The 27,962-nt window shown below is 43.9% G+C and overlaps 1 protein-coding gene across 1 annotated transcript in view; it reads right to left on the reverse strand.

Annotated features, from left to right (window-relative positions):
* LOC126462180 (protein Tob1-like) overlaps nt 1–27,962 on the reverse strand; it is a 174,299-nt gene that overhangs the window by 9,888 nt on the left and 136,449 nt on the right. The window contains exons 3-5 of the mRNA XM_050096054.1: nt 23,676–24,016; nt 12,056–12,120; nt 11,714–11,986 (exon numbers count right to left, since the gene is read on the reverse strand). Of these exons, the coding sequence (XP_049952011.1) occupies nt 11,714–11,986; nt 12,056–12,120; nt 23,676–23,954 (617 nt within the window). The 5' untranslated portion in view covers nt 23,955–24,016. The remainder of the gene's footprint in view (nt 1–11,713; nt 11,987–12,055; nt 12,121–23,675; nt 24,017–27,962) is intronic.

Below are 27,962 nucleotides of genomic sequence, written 5' to 3' on the forward strand. Positions count from 1 at the left end.
AGCATACAAACACATCAACAAGGCAAGACATATGGAGTATTTCAGAAAGACGAGGGTATCCGAAGCACTTAATAAGGTAGTATGGGCTTATATAAAAAAAAACCATGGAAAAAAGACTGGAACGATAATAGTTGATAAAGCTGTGAGACAAGATTGTAGCTTATCGCCGACGCTTTTTAATATAGGTAAAGTCTGGTGATGCTGAGGGAATTAGATTAGGAAATGACACACTTAAAGTAGTAAAGGAGTTTTGCTATTTGGGGAGCAAAATAACTGATAATGGTCGAAGTAGAGAGGATATAAAGTGTAGACTGGCAATGGCAAGGAAAGCGTTTCTGAAGAAAAAATTATTAACATCAAGTGTCAGGAAGTCGTTTCTGAAAGTATTTGTATGGAGTGTAGCCATTTATGGAAGTGAAACATGGACGATAAATAGTTTGGACAAGAAGAGAATTGAAGCTTTCGAAATGTGGTGCTACAGATGGATGCTGAAGATTAGATGGGTAGATCACGTAACTAATGAGGAGGTATTGAATAGAATTGGGGAGAAGAGGAGTTTGTAACACAACTTGACAAGAAGAAGGGACCGGTTGGTAGGACATGTTCTGAAGCATCAGGGCATCACAAATTTAGCATTGGAAGGCAGCGTGGAGGGTAAAAATCGTAGAGGAAGACCAAGAGATGAATACAGTAAGCAGATTCAGAAGGATGTAGGCTGCAGTAGGTACTGGGAGATGAAGAGACTTGCACAGGATAGAGTAGCATGGAGAGCTGCATCAAACCAGTCTCAGGACTGAAGACCACAACAACAACAACACAATGTGCAAAAGGGTTAAGGGGCCACTTTTTTGAAACCCCGTCATTTTTCCCCACTGCAACGCAGAATTAAGAAATTTGGCTCAAATGTGCCTAAAGTCTTCTGTAATTGCAGAAATGTGTGGCGCCCTGTGACGTCACCCTCGGGCTCGACAACGCTTCAAACAGAATCGTGTTGATATACAGACTAGGGCTAAGAAGTTCATGTGAGGTGAAAGGTGGGTTAATGACGTCAAATTATCATCAAATTTCACCATAGTTCTGCTCAGCGCTATCGTGGAGTGTCGTACAATGGGAAGGTCGTCCGCACACTCCAAAACCACGCCTCACCCCTTCGCTTGACGCCTCTGCAGTGCAGTGCAGTGTCTGCATACCTTCGTTGATCATTTTAAAAATGAACCTGTACAGAGACAACCCTTGACAATTTTCTAGGCGCCTACAGGCAGGCAGTCCCTTCGACACTGCTCAGATTCCGCATAACGGCAAGCAGGCAATAGAGCAGCACTCAGCTGCCACTCGGCTGAATGGTGTCGAGGAGTTGCCTGGAATCGGTCAGGTGTTGTCTCTGTACAACCGCGTTTTTAAAGTGCTCATCAATGCTGCATAGTTGGCACCGATGGTCTGGGGGGTGTCAGAGGATCCCCTTGCTGTTTTATTAGCCTCAGACGGGCGCAAAGCAGGAGGGCTGAGAAACTGTAAATACTCTTTACTGCTTCGGATTATGTTCAAATGTTGTCCAATGGTTTTAAAGATCCCTAGTGGTTCCATCCTGTATACTAGAGTAAAAACTGCGATCGCGCTACACCCCAAAGGGGTCAGATGGCATTCAGTTGCGCTGCAACACCACACTATCCTTAAAGAAAGGGACTCGTCCAGGGGGTGTCAGCACTGTCATTGATTGTCAACAACGTCGTTCTGTTGGACACTGCATTGCAAACCTTCATTTTTGACTGTAAAACGTATGCAAATGGACGTCCCAAGGAAAGGGATGCCTCATTGCGCACTTCCTGTCGCTTCCTGGGGCCTTTCTGCAACGATTCTGGGCGGCGACATGTCTGAAATGTTTTATTCGCCCACCCATAAGAAAACTGACGATTTCAGTGCTAAGCACCATGGTGTGTTTAATTATTTCGCACAGTGTATAAAGACGACAGTTTCGCACAATGGAAAACAAAGATTAAAGCGATACATTAAAATAGGAAAAGCCCTTTCATAAAGACCACGGTATTCGCTGACGACCAAATAATTTTACAAGCGACTGACGACGGTATGCAAAGGGCAATCAACACATTGGCTAGACCAGACTACAAATTTAATATTTCTCACAAAAAGCCGAAGGTTAAGGTTTTGAAGATAAAGTACTTCCAGGTTCTAAAATAGTACTGAACAGTCATGTTTTAGAACGAGTTTCTCATTTTATCATCTTACTCCTTAAGTTGCGACGTTACCTAAAGTTTGGAAGTGACCTGCAAAATAAATTAAGTAAATGTCAGATGATGTTTGGTATAACACAGGGAATACTAGGCGACAAAATACGGAAATAATAACAGAATTTCATAAAGTACTGGCTACCTCTATTTTGACATGTGGGGCAGATTCGTGGGCAGTACGAAAGTAAGAGGAAACATGTGTACAGGCCAATGAAACAAAGTCTCGGGTAAGAAATGAAGATGCAAGAAGAAAGACCAACAGCAGAGTAATTTGTAGACACAAATCTGAAGCACTTTTATCATTAAATTATTCGCAGATTGGTATAATGGCTGAAAACAGTAAGAATACAAGTAACTCACGCGCTTGTGCGAATACAACAGCGAGTCGCGTGGGCGTTGTGCCACAGATGAACACGGCCCATCGTTCTGAACATTTTTGATGAGTGCAATTATGTCACATCGCAACTGTAACTGACTTGAAGAGATCTGAACGACATAAATATATTAAATCGTGTCACATGTTCAGTGCACTTATCTTTCTGGAATAATGTTGGTCAAAATTTTTCGCTTCTGAGTAGGGGAGAGTGTTGTACCGTGAGGATAGTGTAACTAGGACCAATTGACGTTTCCTGGTCGATGTTTCAATCTAGTGGCTGATTACAGAATCACACGAAGGAATGCGCCCTATGGTTTTTGTTGTTGTGAGTTATCAGTTGTGTTTTGTGCACCGTTTCTAAATATTTTCAGGTCTACATAGTTAAATTCTGTATATTGAAGCTATTCGGAAATATTATTTATTTTTCAGTTACAGAATTTTATTGTGAGCAAAATTCTACGTATTTTTAAAACTAATTATACCGTTCAAGGAGTGGCTTGTTAAGCAATACTTCGTCAGTCGTACCTTGACATGGAAGCACGTCTTCTACACCGAAGCATGTGGTATTAGGAAAATAACTGAGTTCCTTTAATGTCTTAACAAATTTACCTGCCTTGAAACTGGATACTTGTATTTGTTTTCATAGTCTTCTATTTCAAAATGTATAAGGGGCGTTCAAAAAGAAACGAGCCGGAGGTATAATTACAGAAACCACTACCTGTATGTTGCAAGTATTGACCCTGGCTGTTGAGAGACTTGGCGCACTGTGACACAAGGCGGTGAATGGCTGTCTCATAAAATTCCCGGGCCTGCGATGTTAACCAGTTCCGCACGTACAGCTGGACGTCGTCGTGTGAGGTGAATCGTTTGCTCCTTAGAGCCTTTTTAAGGGGACCAAAAATTGCGTATTCACAGGGAGAGAGGTCCGGACTGTATGGAGGGTGGCCGAAAACCTCCCATTTGAATTCAAATGGGAGGTTTACGCCATTCACATCGGGCGACGACTTCCAGCTGTACGTGCGGAACTGGTTAACATCTCAACCCCGTGAGTTTTATGAGACAGCCATCCACCGCCTTGTGTCACAGTGCGCCAAGTGTCTCAACAGCCAGGGTCAATACTTGTAACATACAGGTACTGGTTTCTGTAATTATGCCTCCGGCTCGTTTCTTTTTGAACGCCCCTTATCATTAACTTTAAACGGTTTTTGATAACATTTATATTTAATTTGATTTCATTTACTGGTTTTTGGTTTGTAGTAAAGTAATAAAGTAACAGATAAACTATTAATTACATTATTGACAAGATTTTATCGATTGGAATACTTCTAAATTTTAGTTGGTACATGACCATGGTGTACCTTGGAATATTTTTTGACATTTGGTTCAAATGGCTCTGAGCACTATGGGACTTCACATCTGAGGTCGTCAATCCCCTAGAACTTAGAACAACTTAAACCTAACTAACCTAAGGACATCACATACATCCATGCCCGAGGCAGGATTCGAACCTGCGACCGTAGCGGTCGCGCGGTTGCAGACTGAAGCGTCTAGAACCGCTCGACCACAGTAGCCGGCTTTCACATTTGGAAAAACCGCACTTTTCAGGAGGTGTTTTCGCAATTTTTGAAAAACTGCAGCACACGGAAAGTGGATGCCCTCGTTTAACAATGTAATAAGAAAATATATTAAACTGCCAATAAAGGGCTGCCTATAGATAACGGTCTGGAATCTATTCCAAGGCAGAACATTCTCCGCTACATGGTATCACTAGGTGCTGTATAACTGGTTTATTAATACTAGTACCGTTCATGAAACTACTAAAATGCGTATTTTGTTCCCGGTACACATTTCGTTTTATGCATTTAAGACATCACCAGTGCTAGGATTTTCCAGTATGTTAGTTGCTAACAATGTTAATGTGATGCCTGCAAGAAAGTTCCAATAAAAACTTACTCTGTGACGTTGGTGCTGCATATCAAACAAAGAGAAAAATGGCATACATCAACGTAGACCAACGGACAGGCTGCGATGAGTACTGTGTAAGGCAATATTCTTTCGACGGCCAACAAACACAGAGCATAGACAGCCGTGTGGCGGAAGGAAGCGACAGTAAGGACTATTTATTTAGCCGCGCCCCGCCTCATACCTTGCAGACACTCTTTTTATCTGTGTACCGTACAATGGCACGCGTAGCGGAAATGTGGCTGATGATGCAGATATCTACATCTGTATCTACATATATACTCCGCAAGCCACCATACTCTCCATGTATCTCTACTAATCATTACCTTTCCTGTTCCATTCGCAAATGGAATGAGGGAAAGATGTTCTTTTCTATGCCTCCATAAGAACCCTAATTTTTCTTATCTAGTTTTAGAGGTCCGTAGACGAAATTTTCGTTGGCGATAATGGAATCATTCTGCAATCAGCTTCAAATGCCGGTTCTCTAAATTTTCTCAGTAATGTTACGTGAAAGGAACGTCGCTTTACATCCAGAGAGTCTCATTTGAGCTCACGAAGCATTGCCGTAATACTCACGTCTGTTACAAATCTAGCAGCCCGCCTCTGAAATGCTTCACTGTCTTCCTTCAGTTTGACCTTGTCTGGATCACGAACACTAGAGCAGCACTCAAGAATGGACCGCGCTGGTGTTCTGTTTGAGGTCTTTGTTATAGATTATAGATGAGCTGCTCTTTCCCTAGAATTCTCTAAGTACACCGAATTTGTCCATTCGCCTTTCTTGCTACCGGCCTTAAGTGCTCGTTCCATTTTGTATGGCTTTGCAACGTTATTCCTAAGTGGTAATCGTACTGACTGTGTCAAACAGCATACCACTAGTACTATATTTCGTTTTTTTTTTTTTTTGTACTTGTCTGCAAATTTTTCTATCTTTGGAGGAATCCACCATTTATCACAGCAAATAGAAGCTGTACGTCATCTTGAATCTTCCTAGAGACACACAATGACGACACCTTTCGGTACCCGGCAGCGTCATTACGAAACAGACGCAGGTTGCTACTCGTCCTACCCGTCAGACTTATGTAAACAGAAAATAACAGGTCTCCTATCACACTTCCCTGAGGCACTCCTGACTACACACTTGCCTTCTGGTGAACACTAGCTGTCCACAGCAGACTGTGTCCTATTTCTTAAGACGTCTTTGAGCCACTCACGTATCTCGGAACCCACTCTGTACGCTCGGGTCTCCGTTAACAGCCTGAAGTGGGACGTTGTGTCAAACGGCTTCGGAAATCTAGGGGTATGGAATCTGCCTGTTGGTCTTAATCCACGGTTCACAGGATATCGTGTGTGAAAAGGGCGAGCCGAGCAACTAAATCCGTGGTGTGAGTTCCTGCTTGAAGGAAATTTCCTGTATTCGATATTAGAATATGCTTCAGAATTCTGCAGCAAGCTGATGTTAAGGATATTGGTCTCTATTTTGGTGGGTCCGTTCTCTTACTCGCATTATATTCGGGAGTTACCTGTACTGTTACCCAATCATTTGTGACTTTCCACTGGGCGAGAGTTCAAATGGCTCTGAGCACTATGGGACTTAACATCTATGGTCATCAGTCCCCTAGAACTTAGAACTACTTAAACCTAACTAACCTAAGGACGTCACACAACACCCAGCCATCACGAGGCAGAGAAAATCCCTGACCCCGCCGGGAATCGAACCCGGGAACCCGGGTGTGGGAAGCGAGAACGCTACCGCACGACCACGAGATGCGGGCACTGGGCGAGAGATTCGCAACAAATGCATGCTTCGTGAGGGGCCATTTCCGAATAGTTCTCTCTGTAAAACCAAATTGGGATTCGATCCAGACCTTTCAGCTGCTTCTCAGTGCCAAGATTCACTTCAAGTGTGGCGCCTCGGAGAGGAACGTCGCCAGTAGGGATACGAACGTGCAAACGCGACAGAAATTCTGGCAGGAAGGCTAATGGAAGGAGGTTATACATAAAGGAAACAGCCCCTGCCTGCTGATCGCCCCAGAAGATAGCTTTTCGGCTATAGGCACTCTTGCGCAAAGCTCGGCGGTACTCGAGCGGGGAAAGTGAACAGCCAGTGCGAGTGTTAGTGGCCCGACCAGAACCAGATCCCACTTTCTCCGGCTGGGACAGGTAACGGTAACGCAACATTTTCGTTACCCCGCGTGCCGGCGGTAAGTCCAGAGGCAGTTCTGGGCGTCGTCGGCGTGGCGCGCGGGTTCCATCTCGACGTGAACACGCCCTGCGCCCGCGCCGGCCGACCCCTGCTTTCGCAACCGTGCGCGCCGCGCCGCGACGGGCGAAGAGGCCGCGCCCTGCCGCCAGCGGCCCTTGCACGGCCACGATGAGATGCCTAGTAACCTAACAACGATACGGTGCTGTATCCGTATCCAAAACACATAGGCAATCGTCTCTCTGAATATTCCAAATATGCTTCTTCGTGTGCCTACTACACTGCTGGCCAATAAAACTACAGCGCTACTTCGAACAAGTACATTTTACGAATTGTGGGTATATACAATAATACACACTTTCCAGTTACACTAACGTGACCACTGTCGAAAGCCTGAGTAACCACCATTTGCAGCGCGGACCGCTGCGAGACGTGCAGGGAGAGGGTCAGTAAAGTTCCGGGAGGGTACCGACAGGTATCTGAAGCGATTAGACTCCAGTGCAGTAGCCAGCGGCCCTAGATTTCTCAGGTGAGGAACTGTGTCGCGGACAGTCCGGTCGAGATGGTCCCACAGATTCTCGATGGGTTTAAGTCCGCGGAATTTGGCGGCCGGGGGAGTACGGTAAACTCATCCTGGTGCTCTTCGAACTATGGTTGTGGAGATGAAGCAGCGATTAGCATGAGACACTTTATTAAAAAACAGTCTTAATCGCATTTATTATTATTATATCGCCAACCGGTTTCAACCCGACGTAGGGGTCATCTTCTGGGCGTTTACACCATTGGTCGACTGCTGGTGGTGTCACTCCTGTCTACATAACGGCAGGAAACTTATCAAACTATTGAGGGGAAGATTCAAATATTGAGTGCATGGGTATCGCATGCTCTAAGCCAGAATCACACAAACCGGAGGATGGCCATGTATACATTTCTGCTTACTCGTCACCAACTCATGAACATTATGGTTGAAATGACTCTGAGCACTATGGGACTTAACAGCTGAGGTCATCAGTCCCCTACAACTTAGAACTACTTAAACCTAACTAACCTAAGGACATCACACACATCCATGCCCGAGGCAGGATTCGAACCTGCGACCGTAGCGGTCGCGCGTTTCCAGACTGTAGCGCCTAGAACCGCTCGGCCACCCCGTAGGAGGTATCGCATGGCTTTTGTTACCTCAGTGTAAAACGGCCATGTTAAAGTGGGGACTCTGCGATAACCAAGATATGTCCCGTGCGTCTGGTGCTAAGTAGATGACGAATCAATTCTTTCTTTGCCCTATGTACATCATCTCCTCAGGCAGTGCGCCTTACTGAAGCGCTACACTTCATTCAAATAGTCGTCATCGACTGGCTAACAAGAGCGAGATGAAACTGTATTCTACGAGGTGCGAGAGATTAATATTTTTCGTCTGAAAAACGTTCATTCTAATGAGACTTCCTACGTAAGTAGAAAACAGTAGAAAATGCAGTTACTCCAAGAGTGACATTTGTGGGTTGTGGGCCGTAGTAAAGTTGGCTTTGAAAAGCGCGCCGCAGCGCGTAGCGAAGCAGTCGCCCTCCGTTTTCTGGCGGTGGCGCCGTTGTCGCAATTGAAGGCTTCGGTGTCTCCCTCTAGCAGGAATGGGGAAAAGAGGGCTGTCCGCGTGGGCTTAAGAAGTGGCTGTATGGGTTCTCGTGAAGAGTTGGCAGTCGGGGCATCAAGAAGCGACTTCTCTGCCGGTGCTAGAGGGACAGCACGCAGACCGCGGCATCAGCGTAAGCGACGCGAGCAGCGGCTCCGCGGTGTGGGGCGTTAACTGCTCGTCGCGAAAGGAATCTTCGTGAGCGTGGGTCCGCAAGGGGCCTAATTTACAGTTCGGCCGTATGCTGTCGACCGGCGAGGAGGTTCTGAAAATCGGCGCTCCTTCCTGCGTCCGTTGAAACGGCTGGTAGCGGGCGGCTCGGCAGAGCATTTGGAGGTGCTGCGTTGGTTCAGTCCTGGGAGTCGTAACGCACCAGAAATTGAGTATTGATTGTTAACAGATTTTATGAAGTTTAATTGAATTAAATTTACTTATTCTTGTTAATTATACCAGCCGTATATTTTGGGGGTTTTCCGCCATTCATTCTCGTCTGCCCACCCGCGGGAAGGTGGTAATATTAGAAAGGGTGGTCCGTTTGTTCCCTTTTGAGGACGAAAGGGGGGGGGGAGGGAGTCAGAGTAAATCTGTGGTTCGGATAGCTTCTCTCCCCTCCCAGCTTACCTACGGGTTTATTCGACTGTTAGCCTCTGCCATGTCTGTGAAAGTCTAAGGCACCAATGACTGTACTGTTTAAAATGCAAGGCACTAAAACCTGATCCATTCTCTCACCTGCCGTAACTAGTATTACTAGACTCACGTGTAAAAGGTACTCTAAGAAAGAAGAAAAATTCCTTTTGCCTCGTGGTAGGAACTAGTCAATTGCATAACGAATTCCTGCTCATCTGGAAGCTGTACAAGCAAGGTTGCTAATGTACGCCGTAGTGGATTTTTTATATTGTTTCTAGACAGCAAAAACTGTTGTGTGTTTTTTTCAATTCAATATCTTTTAAGGCTTTTACTCAACGTGCTTGTGTGTTTTCTTGCCATACAAAAGTTTGCCATTTCATTACGGGTAGAAATTGTTGCCTTGAAAGGAGAACGTTGTAAAAGTTCTTGCCTTGAAAGGAGAACGTTGTAAAAGTTCGCAAGTCCTACCTTGCGAGCGTGCGTGTTTGCCGTACGTTAACTGGCCGAAACTTGTAAAATTTGTTCTTTTATATATTTCAGAAATGTTAATGTTATTAACTGTGAGTGTCCCCCCCCCCCCCCCTCGTGTGCATTGTGCATGATTCATGCGTTTTGGTTTTTCTATTTAGAGAACTTTTGTAAACAGGATTATCTTTATATATTGCAGACAAGTTAGATTCTGCCCCCTTTAATGAGTCTGAGTGAGGCTGTTGTGGGCGGCCGTAGTTACGGCTATTGTAACCAAATGGGAAATTTGTCTGCCCAAAAGTGAAGCCATACATTCAAATTGTATTCATTTATTAATGGAGGGAAATTCACCTGTAATTTAGCTGAGCTTGAAATATTATACAGCGTCGCGTTGTATACGTTAAATTGCTTGCCTGTACTTGCCTTTTACTGGCGTGAAATTTTTTAGAATAATTTAATAATTTAAAAGTCCTTTCCTATCGTAAATTGTGACTTATTCGTTAGATGATTGTTGGTTTTTTTAAAAAATATCGTGAAGTCTTGCACCAAATTTGAATAAAGAGTGTTACTGAAAATTGTGTGTAATTTCACCAGTTATCCCTTGGCACCTACTTCCACTTTACATTTTGTGTATTAATTGAAATTAATAACCTTTGGTGAACCAGTAGTAATTTTACGGTTCAGGTTGTAGACCAAGAACGAAACCAAAATTGTGAGCATAGTTGTTTACAGATGACGGATGCGGTTTTAATCCAATGATGTTGTTGTTGTTGTGGTCTTCAGTCCTGAGAGTGATTTGATGCAGCTCTCCATGCTACTCTATCCTGTGCAAGCTTCTTCATCTCCCAGTACCTACTGCAGCATACATCCTTCTGAATCTGCTTAGTGTATTCATCTCTTAGTCTCTCTCTACGATTTTTACCCTCCACACTGCCCTCCAGTACTAAATTGATGATCCCTTGATGTGTCAGAACATGCCGTACCAACCGATCCTTTCTTCTAGTCAAGTTGTGCCACAAGCTCCTCTTCTCCCCAATTCTATTCAATACCTCCTCATTAGTTATGTGATCTACCCATCTCATCTTCAGTATTCTTCTGTAGCACCACATTTGGAAAGCTTCTATTCTCTTCTTGTCTAAACTATTTACCGTTCATGTTTCACTTCCATACATGGCTACACTCCATACAAATACTTTCAGAAACAACTTCCTGACACTTAAATCAATACTGTTAACAAATTTTTCTTGTTCGGAAACGCTTTTCTTGCCATTGCCAGTCTACATTTTATATCCTCTCTACTTCGACCATCATCAGTTATTTTGCTCCCCAAATAGCAAAACTCCTTTACTACTTTGTGCCTCATTTCCTAATCTAATTCCCTCAGCATCACCCCACTTAATTCGACTACATTCCATTATCCTTGTTTTGCTTTTGTTGATGTTCATCTTATACCCTCCTTTCAAGACACTGTCCATTCCGTTCAGCTGCTCTTCCAGGTCCTTTGCTGTCTCTGACAGAATTACAATGTCATCGGCGATCCTCAAAGTTTTTATTTCTTCTACATGGATTTTAATGCCTACTCCAAATTTTTGTTTTGTTTCCCTTACTGCTTGCTCAATATACAGATTGAATAACATCGAGGAGAGGCTACAAGCCTGTCTCACTCCCTTCCCAACCACTGCTTCCCTTTCATGCCCCTCGACTCTTATAACTGCCATATGGTTTCTGTACAAATTGTAAATAGCCTTTTGCTCCCTGTATTTTACCCCTGCCATCTTCATAATTTGAAAGAGGGTATTCCAGTCAACATTGTCAAAAGCTTTCCCTAAGTCTACAAATGCTAGAAACGTAGGTCTGCCTTTCCTTAATCTATTTTCTAAGATAAGGCGTAGGGTCAGTATTGCCTCACGTGTTCCAAACTGATCTTCCCCGAGGTAGACTTCTACCAGTTTTTCCATTCGTCTGTAAGGAATTCGCGTTAGTATTTTGTAGCTGTGACTTATTAAACTGATAGTTCGGTAATTTTCGCATCTGTCGACACCTGCTTTCTGTGGAGTTGGAATTATTATATTCTTCTTGAAGTCTGAGGGTATTTCCCCAGTCTCAAACATCTTGCTCGCTAGATGGTTGAGTTTACGTGTGGTAAACTAAATACGCATTTTTAGCGGACCCTTTCGCATAACTGTGCAGTGTGTGGTCGCAGGTACCTGTTGGCCCTCTTGCTGGAGGTCTTGAGCTTGGTGCTGCCGAACTTGGTCTGCGCGAAGGTGGCGGTGGTGAACGTGAGCGGCGGCGGCGGCGGCCTGGCGAGGAAGGAGGCGGCGACGGGCGACGGCGAGCCGGCCGGGCTGGGCGCGGGCTGCGGCGACGCCGAGCCGGCGTGCGCCTCCGCCTCCACCGGCCGGAAGCACTGCGCCTCCGGGTTGAAGGTGCGCGTCACCTCGCGGTCCTCGGCCGACGCCGCCGCCGGGCCGCCCCCGCTGCCGCCCCCGCTGCCGCCCGCCGCCGGCGAGCCCTCGCCGCCGGCGCCCCCCGCGCCCGCCCCCGACTCGCTCAGCAGCAGCTTCACCGCGCCCTTCTCGCCGATCCGGTAGCTCACCTCTCCGGGGTCCACCTGCCGGCAATGGTGCTCTGTCAGCAGGCTCTTCACAATCACAAGTAGGTTTTGCAATGTATTCCAGAAACATCGCATGTTATCTCAACATCCATGAAGCATTTTATCAAACGGGTATAGGTAAATGGCTAAACATAACATAATAAATTATACAGTACGTCAGAGAGTAAGCCTCAAAGTTACACTACTGGCCATTAAAATTGCTACACCAAGAAGAAATGCAGATGATAAATGGGTATTCATTGGACAAATATATTGTACTAGAACTGACGATTACATTTTCACGCAATTTGGGTGCATAGATCCTGAGAAATCAGTACCCAGAGCAACCACCTCTGGCCGTAATAACGGCCATGATACGCTTGGGCATTGAGTCAAACAGAGCTTGGATGGCGTGTACAGGTACAGTTGCCCATCCAGCTTCAACACGATACCACAGTTCATCAACAGTAGTGACTGGCGTATTGTGACGAGCCTGTTGCTCGGCCACCATTGACCAGACGTTTTCAATTAGGGTGAGAGATCTGGAGAATGTGCCGCCCAGGGCAGCAATCGAACATTTTATGTATCCAGAAAGGCCCGCACAGGACCTGCAACATGCGGTCGTGCATTATCCTGCTTAAATGTAGGGTTCGAATCAAGGGTAGAGCCACGGGTCGTAACACATCTGAAATGTAACGTTCACTGTTCAAAGTGCCGTCAATGCGAGCAAGAGGTGACCGAGTCGTGTAACCAATGGCACCCCATACCATCACGCCGGGTGATACGCCAGTATGGCGATGACGCATACACGCTTCCAATGTGCGTTCATTGCGATGTCGCCAAACACTGATGTGACCATCATGATGGTGTAAACAGAACCTGGATTCATCCGAAAAAATGACGTTTTGCCATTCATGCACCCAGGTTCGTCGTTGAGTACACCATCGCAGGCGCTCCTGTCTGTGACGGAGCGTCAAGGGTAACCGCAGCCATGGTCCCCGAGCAGATAGTCCATGCTGCTGCAAACGTCGTCGAACTGTTCGTGAGATGGTTGTTGTCTTGCAAACGTCCCCATCTGCTGACTCAGGGATCGAGACGTGGCTACACGGTACGTTACAGCCATGCGGATAAGATGCCTGTCATCTCGACTGCTAGTGATACGAGGCCATTGGGATCCAGCACGGCGCTCCGTATTATCCTCCTGAACCCACCGATTCCATATTCTGCTACCAGTCATTGGATGTCGACCAACGCGAGAAGCAATGTCACGATACGATAAACTGCAATCACGAAAGGCTACAATTCGACCTTTATCAAAGTCGGAAACGTGATGGTACGCATTTCTCCTCCTTACACGAGGCATCACAACAACGTTTCACCAGGCAACGCCGGTCAACTGCTGCTGGTGTATGAGAAATCCGTTGGAAACTTTCCTCATGTCAGCACATTGTAGTTGTTGCCACCGGCACGTCAACTTCGTGGTTGTACATCTTACTATAAAATCCATGAAACATTTTATCAGACGGGTATAGGTAAATGGCCAATCGTGACATAATAAATTATAAAGTAAGTGAGAGAGAAACTCTGAAAGTTATTTCAAACGTGGTATACCGGGGAGGGGGGGGGGGGGGGGCGCATCTCGTGGTCGTGCGGTAGCGTTCTCGCTTCCCACGCCCGGGTTCCCGGGTTCGATTCCCGGCGGGGTCAGGGATTTTCTCTGCCTCGTGATGGCTGGGTGTTGTGTGATGTCCTTAGGTTAGTTATGTTTAAGTAGTTATAAGTTCTAGGGGACTGATGATCATAGATGTTAAGTCCCATAGTACTCAGAGCCATTTGAACCATTTGGTATACCGGATAGTTAGTTTTGAAAACTGCCGACAGTGGCGCATCGAAAAAGGTAGCGAACCAGGTAGAGAAAGCATTTTGTGTGCAGTAATTTGCGCGCTGACAATCGGTAGTGAGTGTGCAAGCAGATCCGTGGCTATTTTCACAAGATACCAACAGTTAACACTAGCCCATAAAATGGTACAAGAAATTGTTCGTGCGTTGCAAAACATTCAGGTCTACCCGGCATTTAAAAGGAGACAGTGGACTGTATAAGGGACATGATGCTGCGAAGTCCCACAAAGTCTGTCTGTCATGTTAGTGCACGACTGAACATCCCTCAGACAGGAGTGTGGGAAATCCTTCGTAAGCAATTAAGAAAGAAGCCGTATAAATTGCAGCTTCTGTCAAGCCAGAAGGCACGATGACAAATTGCACCTTTTGCGGTTCTGCACTGATATGTAAAACGGTCTTGAAAACGATGACTTCGCAAGCAAATTTATCGTCAGTCATAAAGGCGCGTTTCGTCTTTCAGGAAAGGTCAACGTACACATGCGTAAGGGGAACAAAGAATCCATTCACAACCGTCGAACATGTTCAGGATTCCGGGAAAGTTTACATGCTCTGTGGCGTATCCAACAAGACAGTCGATGGACCCTCCTACGCTGAGAGAAATGTCAGTGATACCACCAGTGTCGACTTGCCACAATTGTAGCTCATGCTACACCCTGAAGCACAACAGGGATTTCATCTTTCACATTTAGATAACTGTGTACGAAATTACCTGAATGAGACATTGCCACGTTGCTGGATCGGCTGCGTTGCAGCCACTGACTGGAGCTATTCAGATCTTGAGACTTTGCGATTTTTAACACGATTTTATTAGGTCGCTTTCTTGTCTGTCTGTCTGTCTCCTCGTTATAAATTTTGCAGTTGATTTTAAACTAACTTCTCAATGAGACTTGAAGTTTCAAACATGGCTCAAAACTAAACTGGATGTCAATCTCTTTGTTAGGGCTGTGGGTGGAGATGAAAAATGTTGGTAACAGCTGACGTCTCAGTTGTCCTGGAGGACTGGCGTGTTATGGTAATAGTATCAGAATGTGTTCCGTGCAGAATACAAGTGGAGAGGCACGGCTGAACAGAGAGGAGGAGGAACAGAAGATGGACAGAGAGACGAGCAGGATGAGATGCGTGCAATACATGTGACACACACGTAAAGGGGCAAAGCCGTCAAGTATCTATTGTATAGTATTTACAAAACCATTACAATAATGATTATCTGTAAAAAAAAATGCTTAAAATAACGGTTTTATATCACCAAGCACAAAAAATGCAAGAAATTTCTTCACATAATGTTAGACAACACAAAATAAAACGAAATGTAGCAGGATTCGCATACTGCGGCTGGTGATCCTCTAAATATCCTAATATGTGTTAGACATATTTCAGTACATAGGAAAGCCTTGGCAAATAGAATTGACTTTGTTTAATGCTACTCAGTTACTTATCATTTTCAATTAACAAAATACACACATGTGAAACGGCAAACTGAAACGCAAACAAACAAAAATCTACGAATTTAAAACCTAAAATAACAGTTTAAAACATAAAACAAATAATCAGAATAAGAACGAACGTTTAGATGTTTTAATTAACTATGTCGAAAATACTTCAACAGCACATTGTGTACAGCTTATAATCCAAAACATGGTATTTCGGAAAGTAGTTTTATTATACATGGATGGGTGTGGCGTGCAAATTCCTTTAATTTATTTTGTAACAAAAGTTTTCATTTTTCAAAATTAATTAATGGTGGTGGGGTATTTTGCCAAATTTCGAACGATTGCAAAAATTGATTATAAAGTTTTTGAGAACGTTAACTACATTTCAATTTTTATATGAAAGACATTTTGATATTACATGGTTTCGGAGACATTCGCTCTAAACTCAGCATATGAAATTACCTTTCGAGGCGTGTTTTACTCTTTAAATGTGAAACTAGGCAAAAACGAAAAACAGGTATTGCATTATTTTGACCCCTCTAAAAGCCCACCAAATTTCATCAAAATCGTTTATTTACACCTGGGAATTTTCCCTTGTTATTGAAACGATTCAGATTCTTAACATAGATATTTTGCTTAATGGTTTTGGATGCCTCCCACTAAAGAGACACATAAGACGCTCCCTGAATACTACGCTATCATTTCCGAATAGCAGAGACTTTCAAAAGTACCCAAAGCAGCAAGCAGCAGTACGCGAGGGAGTGCCCACAAGTGCATGTCCTTTACCCGCTCTGAGTGCAAAGCTCCCGCTGAAGCCGTTGGACCACTTTCGCTTCTCGGCTGGCCTTGGCATCGCCTCAGACACCAGGTCCGGTAAACCCGGCTTCCATAGTTCCAGGTACTTTCTGGGTTACGTGTGTAGGGAACTGCTTTGGGTGCGGTTTCAGTTCTACGAGTGTGCACGGTGTACCTCATAAGGGCCGCCAGGTGCGTTTTCTCCGATGTTTCAGCAGATAATTTTAATTTCGCTTTTGTAATGTATAGCTAGAGTCAGCCCAAACAAAGCTGCTCATCACGTCTTTCATGCGACGCTCAGTATCGATGGAAAGTGTCGGTGTTTTTCCAGTTACAAACAAAATGGTTTTCAGAGCTGAATTTTACATGGCGATAGAGAGGCCCCAATTTTGTCTAGTGCGATATTTATTTTATCTGAACGTATTAACGGGGACAAAAAAACAAGAAGAACAACAAGTACTCCAACAGCGCCTGAGCAGCGCTGATGCAATGGGTAGCTACCAGTGCGGACTAGGGTGGTGCTGCCACAGGTGGAGTGCTCGCTATTCTCCGTTTTTCAGTTTCCCTGTTAATAGATATCGATAAAACAAGTATCACAATGCACTAATACGGGACCGCTCTATCGAATGACCATACAAAATTCCGCTTTAAAAATTATTTTGCTCGTAGCGGGGAACAAAGCGACTCTTCCCCTCGACACTAGGTGACACACGAAAGATGTGATGAGCGGCATTTGTCTGAGGTGACTTCCTCTATAGATTACAAAAACGGAGTCGCAAATATCTGCCGAAACATCGGAGAAAATGCGCCTGACGACCAATAGGAGAAACACTCCGTATATAAACCACTGAATTACAGAAATTTTTGTTTCAGTAGTATTCTGAGCTTTTCGACAACAACTAATAATCTGCAGGTGATGTTCACCTTCACAACATGAACACACAACATTTGCATGTATAAGACTGTTAGTTCGTTTAAAAATTGTAATACCACTAACTTTACGATGTTAACGATATGAGTGAGTAGCGACGTTTTTGTTATGATTTCAATGCTATCGACATCGATACCAAGTATTCAATAATTTCATAGTATCGTAAGAAGCATTAAAGTGACTTTACCAGTAGTTTTGAATAGTTCTTGGGAAAATAATAAATAACCTTTTACATTAATGAGACTATAGTGCATGCAGCATCTATATAGTATACACGAAACACGAATACAGTAGTGAAAATTACATATATCTGCAGTTTGAAACGAACAAAACAGATTTCATCAACATAAGAAGTAATATTAATTATTTGCCTACTAAGTTAGAAAAATGGTTCGACTATTGATTTCATATTTGAGTTGCTGTAAACGAACATATCATAATTCCCATATTTTGTCTAGTACGTACAATGAGTGTTTTTTTTCTTTAAGAGGAGATTATTGTAAATGAATGATTTTGTCTTAAAGAAAATCTTGTAATGATGAATGATAACAGTGGTATATATGGGTAGCATAACAGTTATGTAAAAGCCTATATTTTGTTTGCGGTTACAATATTTGTGTTTTACTCTTTAGTTCTGTGTTCGATTTTTAGAGTCAAGATAGTTCATGAAAACATAATATAATGTCCATAGTTGACCTTGTGCTCTAAATAAGTTCTTTTGGGCTCAAGAGAAGCTTAAAAATACAAAAGTAATCAACGCCTTACGATGCTATCGGTATCTATGATTTTGTTCCGTCGTTATCGAATTATAGATACAATTTTAAACATTGGTACTGATAAGCAAATATCGAATCTGGCACTGAAACGTTCCTTGTACTATTATCACTGAAGGAAGTTTAACACACTTTTAATTAATAAAGATTTAGAATTCCTTCGTAGTTGCAGAAATTTTTGTCAAGGCAGACAAGTAATTAAAGCATTGTTTATCTTATTAATTAACTTATAACATTAAAAAAGTCAATATATCACTATTACTTAATAGATGTGTCGTCACCAGTCATATCACTTCTAAGATTATAATGTATCCCAGTTATCAGCTGAAAGTGTCATAATCATTTAAAAGAGTTGCTGCTGCTTATGTTGTGCAGATATCTATAATTAGGAGAATAAATGATTTAAATGAGTACTCAAGAAAAAAGATTTTTACAAGTTTCGAGGACCCAGTGAAATGGGGCTAAGTCAAAGGATCAGTACGTTAAACATTTCAGGTTGCAAGTGCTACTTTTCTGACTGCAGAACAATTTATACCCCAAGTCTGGTATACTTTTCAGTTGTAAGCGACAATATCTTGGTAGAATTTAGCATTGAAATATGTTATTCAGTATTGTTTTGCCATTTGTGTACTTAGTGAACATTTGCGCGCCGGAGATCAACGCCTCGTGTTCTGTGTGTGCCGTCGTTTTGTGCTTAAGTGGTTCAGTGTTATTCGTTTTGTGTACCTACGTTCACGTGTGACAATTTTCGTTTCTGTCTGTGTCCAAGTGTCTGAACAATTTTATCTTGGACTCTACACCTGTGAACGGCTCCTTGTATTTTAAAACGTGTTTGTCTCCGTTTATGTGTCCACCATCTTTTTTCTCTAATTGTCTTCATTGTATCTTTGTGTTTCTCTGCGGCCAAAGAGCGGCTTAGTATGCTGCTGCAGGCCTGCCTGTATACAGGTTTCAAAATGACAATAAAGAAAAAAAAAAAAAACGACGACATGTACTCATGTCAGATAGTTTCATTTTCTGACAGAATGCAAGTAATGTACGTTTATCTCCAGTTTTTATAATTGAGCTACTTTTTTAATGAAATGTTTGCTTAATTATGTATATACACCCTGTGCTTCACTTTTGTATTTTGTGTTTAGGTAACTTTGCAGTGTTACTTGAAAATGGCCATAAGGCCGAAATTGCAATAGTAACAATAAATATTTTATACAGTCAACAGCGACTATGATGTCTTTTAAGTAACCTAAAGAGATCACAGACACACCCATGCCCGAAGCAGGGTTCGAACCTGCGACCGTAGCAGTTGCGCGGTTCCAGATTGAAGCGCCTAGAACCGCTCGGTCACAGTACCGTGAATCAGCACACCTTATAATATACAAACATACACTCCATAACAAGCCCTATGCACGGACTTTTTCTGCATATTATTGTCTTGTCTCTGCTATTTCTGTTTCTGCTTTCTCTTCCTTCTTGTTTTCTTTCTTAGCACCTCCACACTTACATTCACATTTTGTTATTTCCGTAACCTGTCGATTCTGCAGAGCTGCAGTGCACAAAATGACTGCTTTCACAACCACTCCACTCAGGATTAATTTGCGAGATTATAATCACCATTGGCAATGCTTCCAACCAACCTTCAGGTAAGGATGTTGTTGTAGGACACCATAACTGCGTGATTACGTGCATTCTGAACTGAACGTAATTCGCACCGTAAAACCACATAAATATGTGGAGAATCAGAGATATGATATCCAGTCTCGAAACTGAATGTTATTCACTCTGTGATTCCATAGAAGTCTGTAGATAATCTCTTTGAGCGACGCCTACTCGAAAGTCAAAATTCAACACGTCATATGGCTATAAAAGATATCTGCCATGTTGTGTATCTGGCCAGATGCCGCCACCACGCAGTCACAACCACTGGCGGATCTAAGTTCCTTGTAGCAGCCTCCAGATGAGCTCACAATCGTGGACCTCTTCCTGCTTCCGTGCCAGTTCCTTCAGCATGTGTTATACGTCCGCACGGCCAACCGGGCGGGCTGTATTAAATGTTACTTGTTATTTCTTATTGTGCTGTCACGTTTCTGATACAGTGCCGCCCTGTCAAACAAGTGTTCAATTAGCAAGTGTGCAGTCACCCGTCTTTAAGGAACTCTATCAAGGAAACACTTTTCTGCTACCTTGTATGTTTGGGCCGAATTAATAGTAGCACTCAATTACTACGTTCACAATATACCTGGAACAAGTTTTCCTGGCTAGTATAACCTTTACTTTCCACAAAAAGGAAAGAAAAACCTGAAGTTCAACTTTTTGCCAACAAACATCGCCCATTAGTGCACTAGGCTGACAAAAGGAAAAGAGTATTTTTGTGATTAATCTTCATGGATGGACCCCTAGGAACGTTCAGTTGTATTTCATTAACGTGCTGTTCTTGGATAAATCATTTAGCTGTGTTGTTGATGTTATGTAATTCACATGATCGGTTTACAAAGTATGCAATTTCACCGTCGGACCGGCTTGTAGCACTCCAACTGATCCGAACCACAGAAATATGTAACGTGATTCAAAATGCAAACCACAGTTGAGTCGGAATAAGTTGAACCCAGAGGGATGCAGTGGGCTGGGCGTGGCAGCTTCGCAGGCTTAACCAATAACGTAGCGCGATCTTGTAAAAATCTCTCCGGCAGTGCCTCAGTGTCGCCACAGCTCTGTAGACGGCTACTGTTTCACCTGCAGCCGTTAGCGTTTCGCAGTTGAAAGCTGGCAACAGAGCTGCGAGATGTTAGGGTTCTTCTTATGCCTTCTCCACTATACGGGGTGGTCCACTGATCGTGACCGGGCCAAATATCTGACGAAATAAGCGTCAAACGAAAAAACTACAAAGAACGAAACTTGTCTAGCTTGAAGGGGGAAACCAGATGGCGCTATGATTGGCCCGCTAGATGGAGCTGCCATAGGTCAAACGGATATCAACTGCGTTTTTTTTAAAATAGGAACCCCCATTTTTTATTACGTATTCGTGTAGTACGCAAAGAAATATGAATGTTTTATTCGGACCACTTTTTTCGCTTTGTGATAGATGGCGCAGTAATAGTCACAAACATATGGCTCACAATTTTAGACGAACAGTTGGTAACAGGTAGGTTTTTTAAATTAAAATACAGAACGTAGGTACGTTTGAACATTTTATTTCGGTTGTTCCAATGTCATACATGTACCTTTGTGAACTTATCATTTCTGAGAACGCATGCTGTTACAGCGTGATTACCTGTAAATACCACATTAATGGAATAAACACTCAAAATGATGTCCATCAACCTCAATGCATTTGGTAATACGTATTACAACATTCCTCTCAACAGTGCGTAGTTCGCCTTCCGTGATGTTCGCACATGCACTGATAATGCGCTGACGCATGTTGTCAGGCGTTGTCGGTGGATCATGATAGCAAATATCCTTCAACTTTCCCCACAGAAAGAAATTCGAGGACGTCAGATCCGGTGAACGTGCGGGCCATGATATGGTGCTTCGACGACCAATCCACCTGTCATGAAGTATGTTATTCAATACCGCTTCAACCGCACGCGAGCTATGTGCCGGACATCCATCATGTTGGAAGTACATCGTCATTCTGTCATGCAGTGAAAGATCTTATAGTAACATCGATAGAACATTACGTAGGAAATCAGCATACATTGCACCATTTAGATTGCCATCGATAAAATGGGGGCCAATTATCCTTCCTCCCATAATGCCGCACCATACATTAACCCGCCAAGGTCGCTGATGATCCACTTGTCGCAGCCATCGTGGATTTTCCGTTACCCAATAGTGCATATTATGCCGGTTTACGTTACCGCTGTTGGTGAATGACGCTTCGTGTGCAAAAAATCTGTCATCGTCCCGTAATTTCTCTTGTTCCCAGTGGCAGAACTGTACACGACGTTCAAAGTCGTGGCCATGCAATTCCTGGTGCATAGAATCGATGTTGATGTATCATTCTCAACACCGACGTTTTTGAGATTCCCGATTCTCGCGCAATTTGTCTGCTACTGATGTGCGTATTAGCCGCGACAGCAGCTAAAACACCTACCTGGGCATCATCATTTGTTGTAGGTCGTGGCTGACGTTTCACATATGGCTGAACACTTCCTGTTTCCTTAAATAACGTAACTATCCGGCTAACGGTCCGGACACTTGGATGATGTCGTCCAGGATACCTACCAGCATACATAGCACACTCCCGTTGGGCATTTTGATCACGAGAGCCATACATCAACACGATATCGACCTTTTACGCAATTGGTAAACGGTCCATCTTAATACGGGTAATATATCACGAAGCAAATACCGTCCGTACTGGCGGAATGTTACGTGATACCCCGTACTTATTCGTTTGTGACTGTTGTCGAATGTGCCGTCCCCCTCCATGCTGTTACCTCCCTTTTGCGTTTTCGTGTTATGCGTCAACGGGAAGAGGAGTGGCTGGCAGTAGGTGACAATAAGCTGCGTCTGGTCAAGGCCACCACGCGGCCATGGCGTACGTCCTACCAGACATGCAGGCGGGATGAGATTCTCCTCACTCGCCTCCGCATCGGGCACAGTCCCTTAACGCATGGTTTTTTACTCCGGCGGGAGGACCCCCCAATCTGCAGTGCTTGTGGAGTCCAGATTACTGTTCGCCACATTTTACTTGACTTTCTTTTATTCTCTGACCAGAGGGCGGTGGTTTCCTTGCCACCGGATTTGCCCTCTATTTTGCAAAACGACGCAGCGACTGTGGTTAAGGTCTTACGGTTTTGTGTCCTGTCCCATTTGTTGCCTCGGATTTTAGGGAGAAGATTTTAATGTGCTGCTGGGTGACTGGCTCACCCAGGTTTTAGGTAAGAGGTCCGCCAGTCACGATTACCTACTTGTTTCGCTTCGATTTCTGTTCTCTTTTCCTTGTGTTTCCTTTCCTTTTTTAGTGCGTTTCTTCTCCTCTTGTTCTGCCTCTGTATGTGAGGATTTGGAACTGCGTCAGGTCTGTGTCTTTTACCGTTCTCCTTGTTCGCTGACCGTCTTCGTCCCTTCACCGCATGTGTCCCTGTTTCTATGCGTTTGGGCGCTGATGACCATGCTGTTTAGCGCCCGAAAACCTCAAACCACAGACACACACACACACACACACACACACACACACACACACACACACACACACGCTGTTACAGCGCCATCTATCACAAAGCGAAAAAAGTTATCCAACTAAAACGTTCATAATTCTTTACATACTACACGAATATGTAATAAAAAATGAGGGTTCCTATTTAAAGAAACGCAGTTGATACCCGTTTGACCTATGACAGCGCCATCTAGAGGGCCAACCATAGCGCCATCTGGTTTACCCCTTCAAGCTAGACGAGTTTTGTTCTTTGTAGTTTTTTCGTTTAATGCTTATTTCGAGAGATATTTGGCCCGGTCACTATCAATGGACCACTTTGTATGCAGCTTTACAAATATCCGATGTTTTTACGTTTTGGGTCACTTTATGTGCTTCTACCATTCGGTTGAGTTGTACTGTCAGAAGCATGTCTGAAGATGAAATTGCGTGATTTCGAAATCGATTACGTGAATTACATAGTACCAGTAAAACAGCTGAATCGGTTATGCAACAACAATACAACAAAAAAGAACTGTTTCGGGATGAAAATGTCGCCTTCATTCCTGACACGGGTTGTAGTTGGCAGGCAGAGGCGCGCTACTGACCCAGACGGCGAGCTCCTGGGGCAGGTTGTCCAGCACGTCGTGCACCGGTACGCCCGCCTCTCGGGCGGCGCGCTGCAGCACCGGGTCCACGGGGTCCCCCGTCTTGAGGCAGCGGAACGCCGAGCCCTTGAACGGCTTGTCCGGGTACCAGTGGCCCTCGAACTTCTCCTTCAGGGCCTTCTCCAGCTCCTCGCCGAAGATGTTGACGCGCCGCCTCGGCAGCTTGTTGTACAGGTACGAAATGACGAAGTTGAGTGCTACTTGCACTTCGATGTGCATGTTGCTGGTGGGGTTTATCACTATTTTTTTGGTTTTTTACAAAAAGGTTCCGTAGTTGCTTTCTGAAACAGAGGAAAGAGAAATGTCTCAGTTAGCACCGCATCCTCGTAACGCAAGTGAAACATAAAACAATCACCCAAGAGGATAATAAACATGCGAGATCTCATGCACAAATATAAAAAAGAAAAATATTAGCTGCTACTCCTCAGACAGATTTTGTTTAATACGTTTATCTGAACTAAAATAATATGAAATTTTTCTACCTCATTACATACTTGAATCGCAAATTAAATTGTCATGAGACAGGTAGTAACTCACGATCATATGTAATACACTACTGGCCATTAAAATTGCTACATCACGACGATGACGTGCTACTGACACGAAATTTAACCGACAGGAAGAAGATGCTGTGATAAGCAAATGATTAGCTTTTCAGAGCATTCACACAAGGTTGGCGCCGGTGGAAACACCTACAACATGCTGACATGAGGAAAGTTTCCAACCGATTTCTCATACACAAACAGCAGTTGACCGGCGTTAACTGCTGAAACGTTGTGACGCCTCATGTAAGGAGGAGAAGTGCGTACTATCACGTTGCCGACTTTGATAAAGATCGGATTGCAGACTGTCGCGATTGCGGTTTATCGTATCGCGACATTGCTGCTCGCGTTGGTCGAGATCCAATGACTGTTAGCAGAATACGGAATCGGTGGGTTCAGGAGCGTAATACGGAACGCCGTGCTGGCTCCCAACGGCTTCGTATCACTAGCAGTCGAGATGACAGGTATCTTATCCGCATGGCTGTAACGGATCGTGCAGCTACGTCTCGATCCGTGAGTCAACAGATGGGGACGTTTGCAAGACAAAAACCATCTGCACGAACAGTTCGACGACGTTTGCAGCAGCATTTACTATCAGCTCGGAGACCGTGGCTCCGGTTACCCTTGACGCTGCATCACAGACAGGAGCGCGTGCGATGGTGTACTCAACGACGAACCTGGGTGCACGAATGACTCGGAGACCATGGCTGCGGTTACCCTTGACGCTGCATCACAGACAGGAGCGCCTGCGATGGTGTACTCAACGACGAACCTGGGTGCACGAATGGCAAAACGTCATTTTTTCGGATGAATCCAGGTTATGTTTACAGCATCATGATGGTCGCATCCGTGTTTGGCGACATCGCTGTGAACGCACATTAGAAGCGTGTATTCGTCATCGCCATACTGGCGTATCACTCGGCGTGATGGTACGGGGTGCCATTGGTTACACGTCTCGGTCACCTCTTGTTCGCACTGACAGCACTTTGCACAGTGGACGTTACGTTTCAGATGTGTTACGACCCGTGGCTCTACCCTTCATTCGATCCCTGCGAAACCCTACATTTCAGTAGGATAATGCAGGACTGTATGTTGCAGGAGTACCTGCCTTTCTGGACATAGAAAATGTTCGACTGCTGCCCTGGCCAGCACATTCTCCAGATCTCTCACCAACTGAAATCGTCTGGTCAATGGTTGCCGAGCAACTGGCTCGTCACAATGCGCCAGTCACTACTGTTGATGAACTGTGGTATTGTGTTGAAGCTGCGTGGGCAGCTGTACCTGTATGTGACATCCAAGCTCTGTTTGAATCAATGCTCAAGCGTATCAAGGCCGTTATTACGGCCACAGGTGGTTGTTCTGGGTATTGATTGTTCAGGATCTATGCACCCAAATTGCGTGAAAATGTAATCACATGTCAGTTCTAGTATAATATATTTGTCCAATGAATACCCGTTTATCATCTGTATTTCTTCTTGGTGTAGCAAATTTAATGGCCTGTAGTGTAATTCGAAGCGAAGGTGAAATTTGAACATTTTCACCGATAAGGAAGATGAAAATTTTGTGGTCAGATCGAAGTGCCCACTGACAATATTTGTTCGTAAATTCCATCTAGGAAGCTTTTCAACTTTAACGAATGACTGTGCCGATAAACAGGAGATACAGCGTCTAGAAACGTCACTGTTTACCAACTGCGTATTGCTAGTGTCGGTGGTTTTTTTACTTTGCTTGCTTCCGTTGGTAACGGTTCGCGCCATGAATGAAGGAAAGTTGACACGACGGATCACGAGTCACATGTAGGTAGCCAACGAGATACACGTCTGTGATTTCCTTCGCTTCGTAAATGAAAATAGCTGAGATTTACTTTCGATCGCAGCAGTTTAATCAGCTGGTATGTTGTTTCACTCGCAGCAATTTGAACCGTGCTCTTAGGCCCCTGTTGGATCAAAACCATGAAAATTGTGACACATTCGGAAAAAGTCATTTATTTGTAATAACTAAGACTAAAATTTCAGGCCATCCACAACCTCAGAAATTGTGACACATTCGGAAAAAAGAGACAAGTACTTGTGATAATCAAAATTTTGCTGTATACTATGCCGTATACTATGACATAATTGCCTACAAGTAATGATAACTAATTTCTAACAGCAGGACGCAACGAAAGTCCGCCGATACTGTAGTGCACCGTAGCCAAAATATCCGTAACATACATAGCGTAGTAGCTAGATGTTTTCAAAAGGTGACTGACGATTACTGACAATGGCTCTTTTGTTCCACTGAGAACGTAATAAAAGTTCTTTGATTGGTAAAGGTAAGTGAAGTAGGCAAGGTGTTAGCCTTAACACATGACATCTTGAAATCAGCGGACCCGATATCATATTTTTTTTCTATATACAGATGAGATGCTGCCCGTGACAATGGGAAATTATCTGACGTTGTCTAATTAAAGAACAGTCGGTAACTCCTGGAGCCCGACACATTGTTTAAACTTGTGACATGGGCCGACCACAAAAAATCAGTATTATGAATGGCTATTGGAAGAGTTAAGTTTTGTTGGAAACCTTCCAGGAAGGTGCGGAGCATCTGTAAAGGAGCTATTTCTTGAATACCTGCAGTGCTTACTGACAGGGCTACACACCAGATGCTGAACAAATGAGATGCGCTGTTCAGATCGAAGCATGTCGAGAGATGCTCGGGGAACTTAAATAGGGATCGCTAGAAGAGAGGCAACACGATTTGGCAAAACAGTGTTTTCTAGATTTAAAGAACAGACATTCGGCGAAAACTGTGCGACAGATCTACTGTAGCCATATTATATCTCGCGCAGGGATCATAGAAACACCGGGTCGTATAGACCAGGAGTAATCAGCCTTTCCTACCTACTGCGCGTTTTTCAATCTCTGTTAACAGTAAAATTTTCCAATCGGCCACCGGCTCCACAATAATGGTGAGTTATAAAGTAAGGAAGTAACTTTACTTTATAAAAATTATTAAGTGGAGTTACAACACGTCAAAGCATATAATAATCATAACTTGCCAAATACTTTACACCAAATTTTTATGGAATGTTTTTAAAATCACTGGCGCCTACCGCACTAGTGGGCGGTATGGTATAGGTGAACTACGACTAATCTAGACACTCATTTCTCTTATTATGTTGTTGCCGCGCGGTCTAGGGGGCCATGTCACGGACTGCGCGGCCACTTCCGCCGGAGGTTGGAGTCCTACCTCGGGCAATGATGTGTGCGTTGTTCTTAGCATAAGTTAGTTTAAGTTAGCTAAATAGTGTGTAAGTCTAGGGACCGATGACCTGAAGAGTTTGGTTCCGTATGAATTCACTCACATTTGAACATCATGTTGTTAATAGGACTAGCCCAGGAAACTGCGGGTTCGAGCGGAGTATGCTACTCAAAACTAACAGCAGTATCAAAAACAACAACAACAATACATAAATAAGCGCGCACTCACACACACACACACACACACACACACACACACACACACACACAGGCGCGAACTCACACACGCAAACAGACTCGCTTTAATAGCGTGACGTTTTTTAAGTATACAAAGCGATACACTTAAAATAATAAAACAGGAAATTAAAGCCAACTAGAACAGCCGCTACTGTATCGTTAACTTACTTTGATCCATAAGCATAGTATTGTGCTTGGCTCCCTAC

Source organism: Schistocerca serialis, chromosome 1, assembly GCF_023864345.2.
Source record: "Schistocerca serialis cubense isolate TAMUIC-IGC-003099 chromosome 1, iqSchSeri2.2, whole genome shotgun sequence".
Classification (NCBI taxonomy): Eukaryota; Metazoa; Arthropoda; class Insecta; order Orthoptera; family Acrididae; genus Schistocerca; species Schistocerca serialis.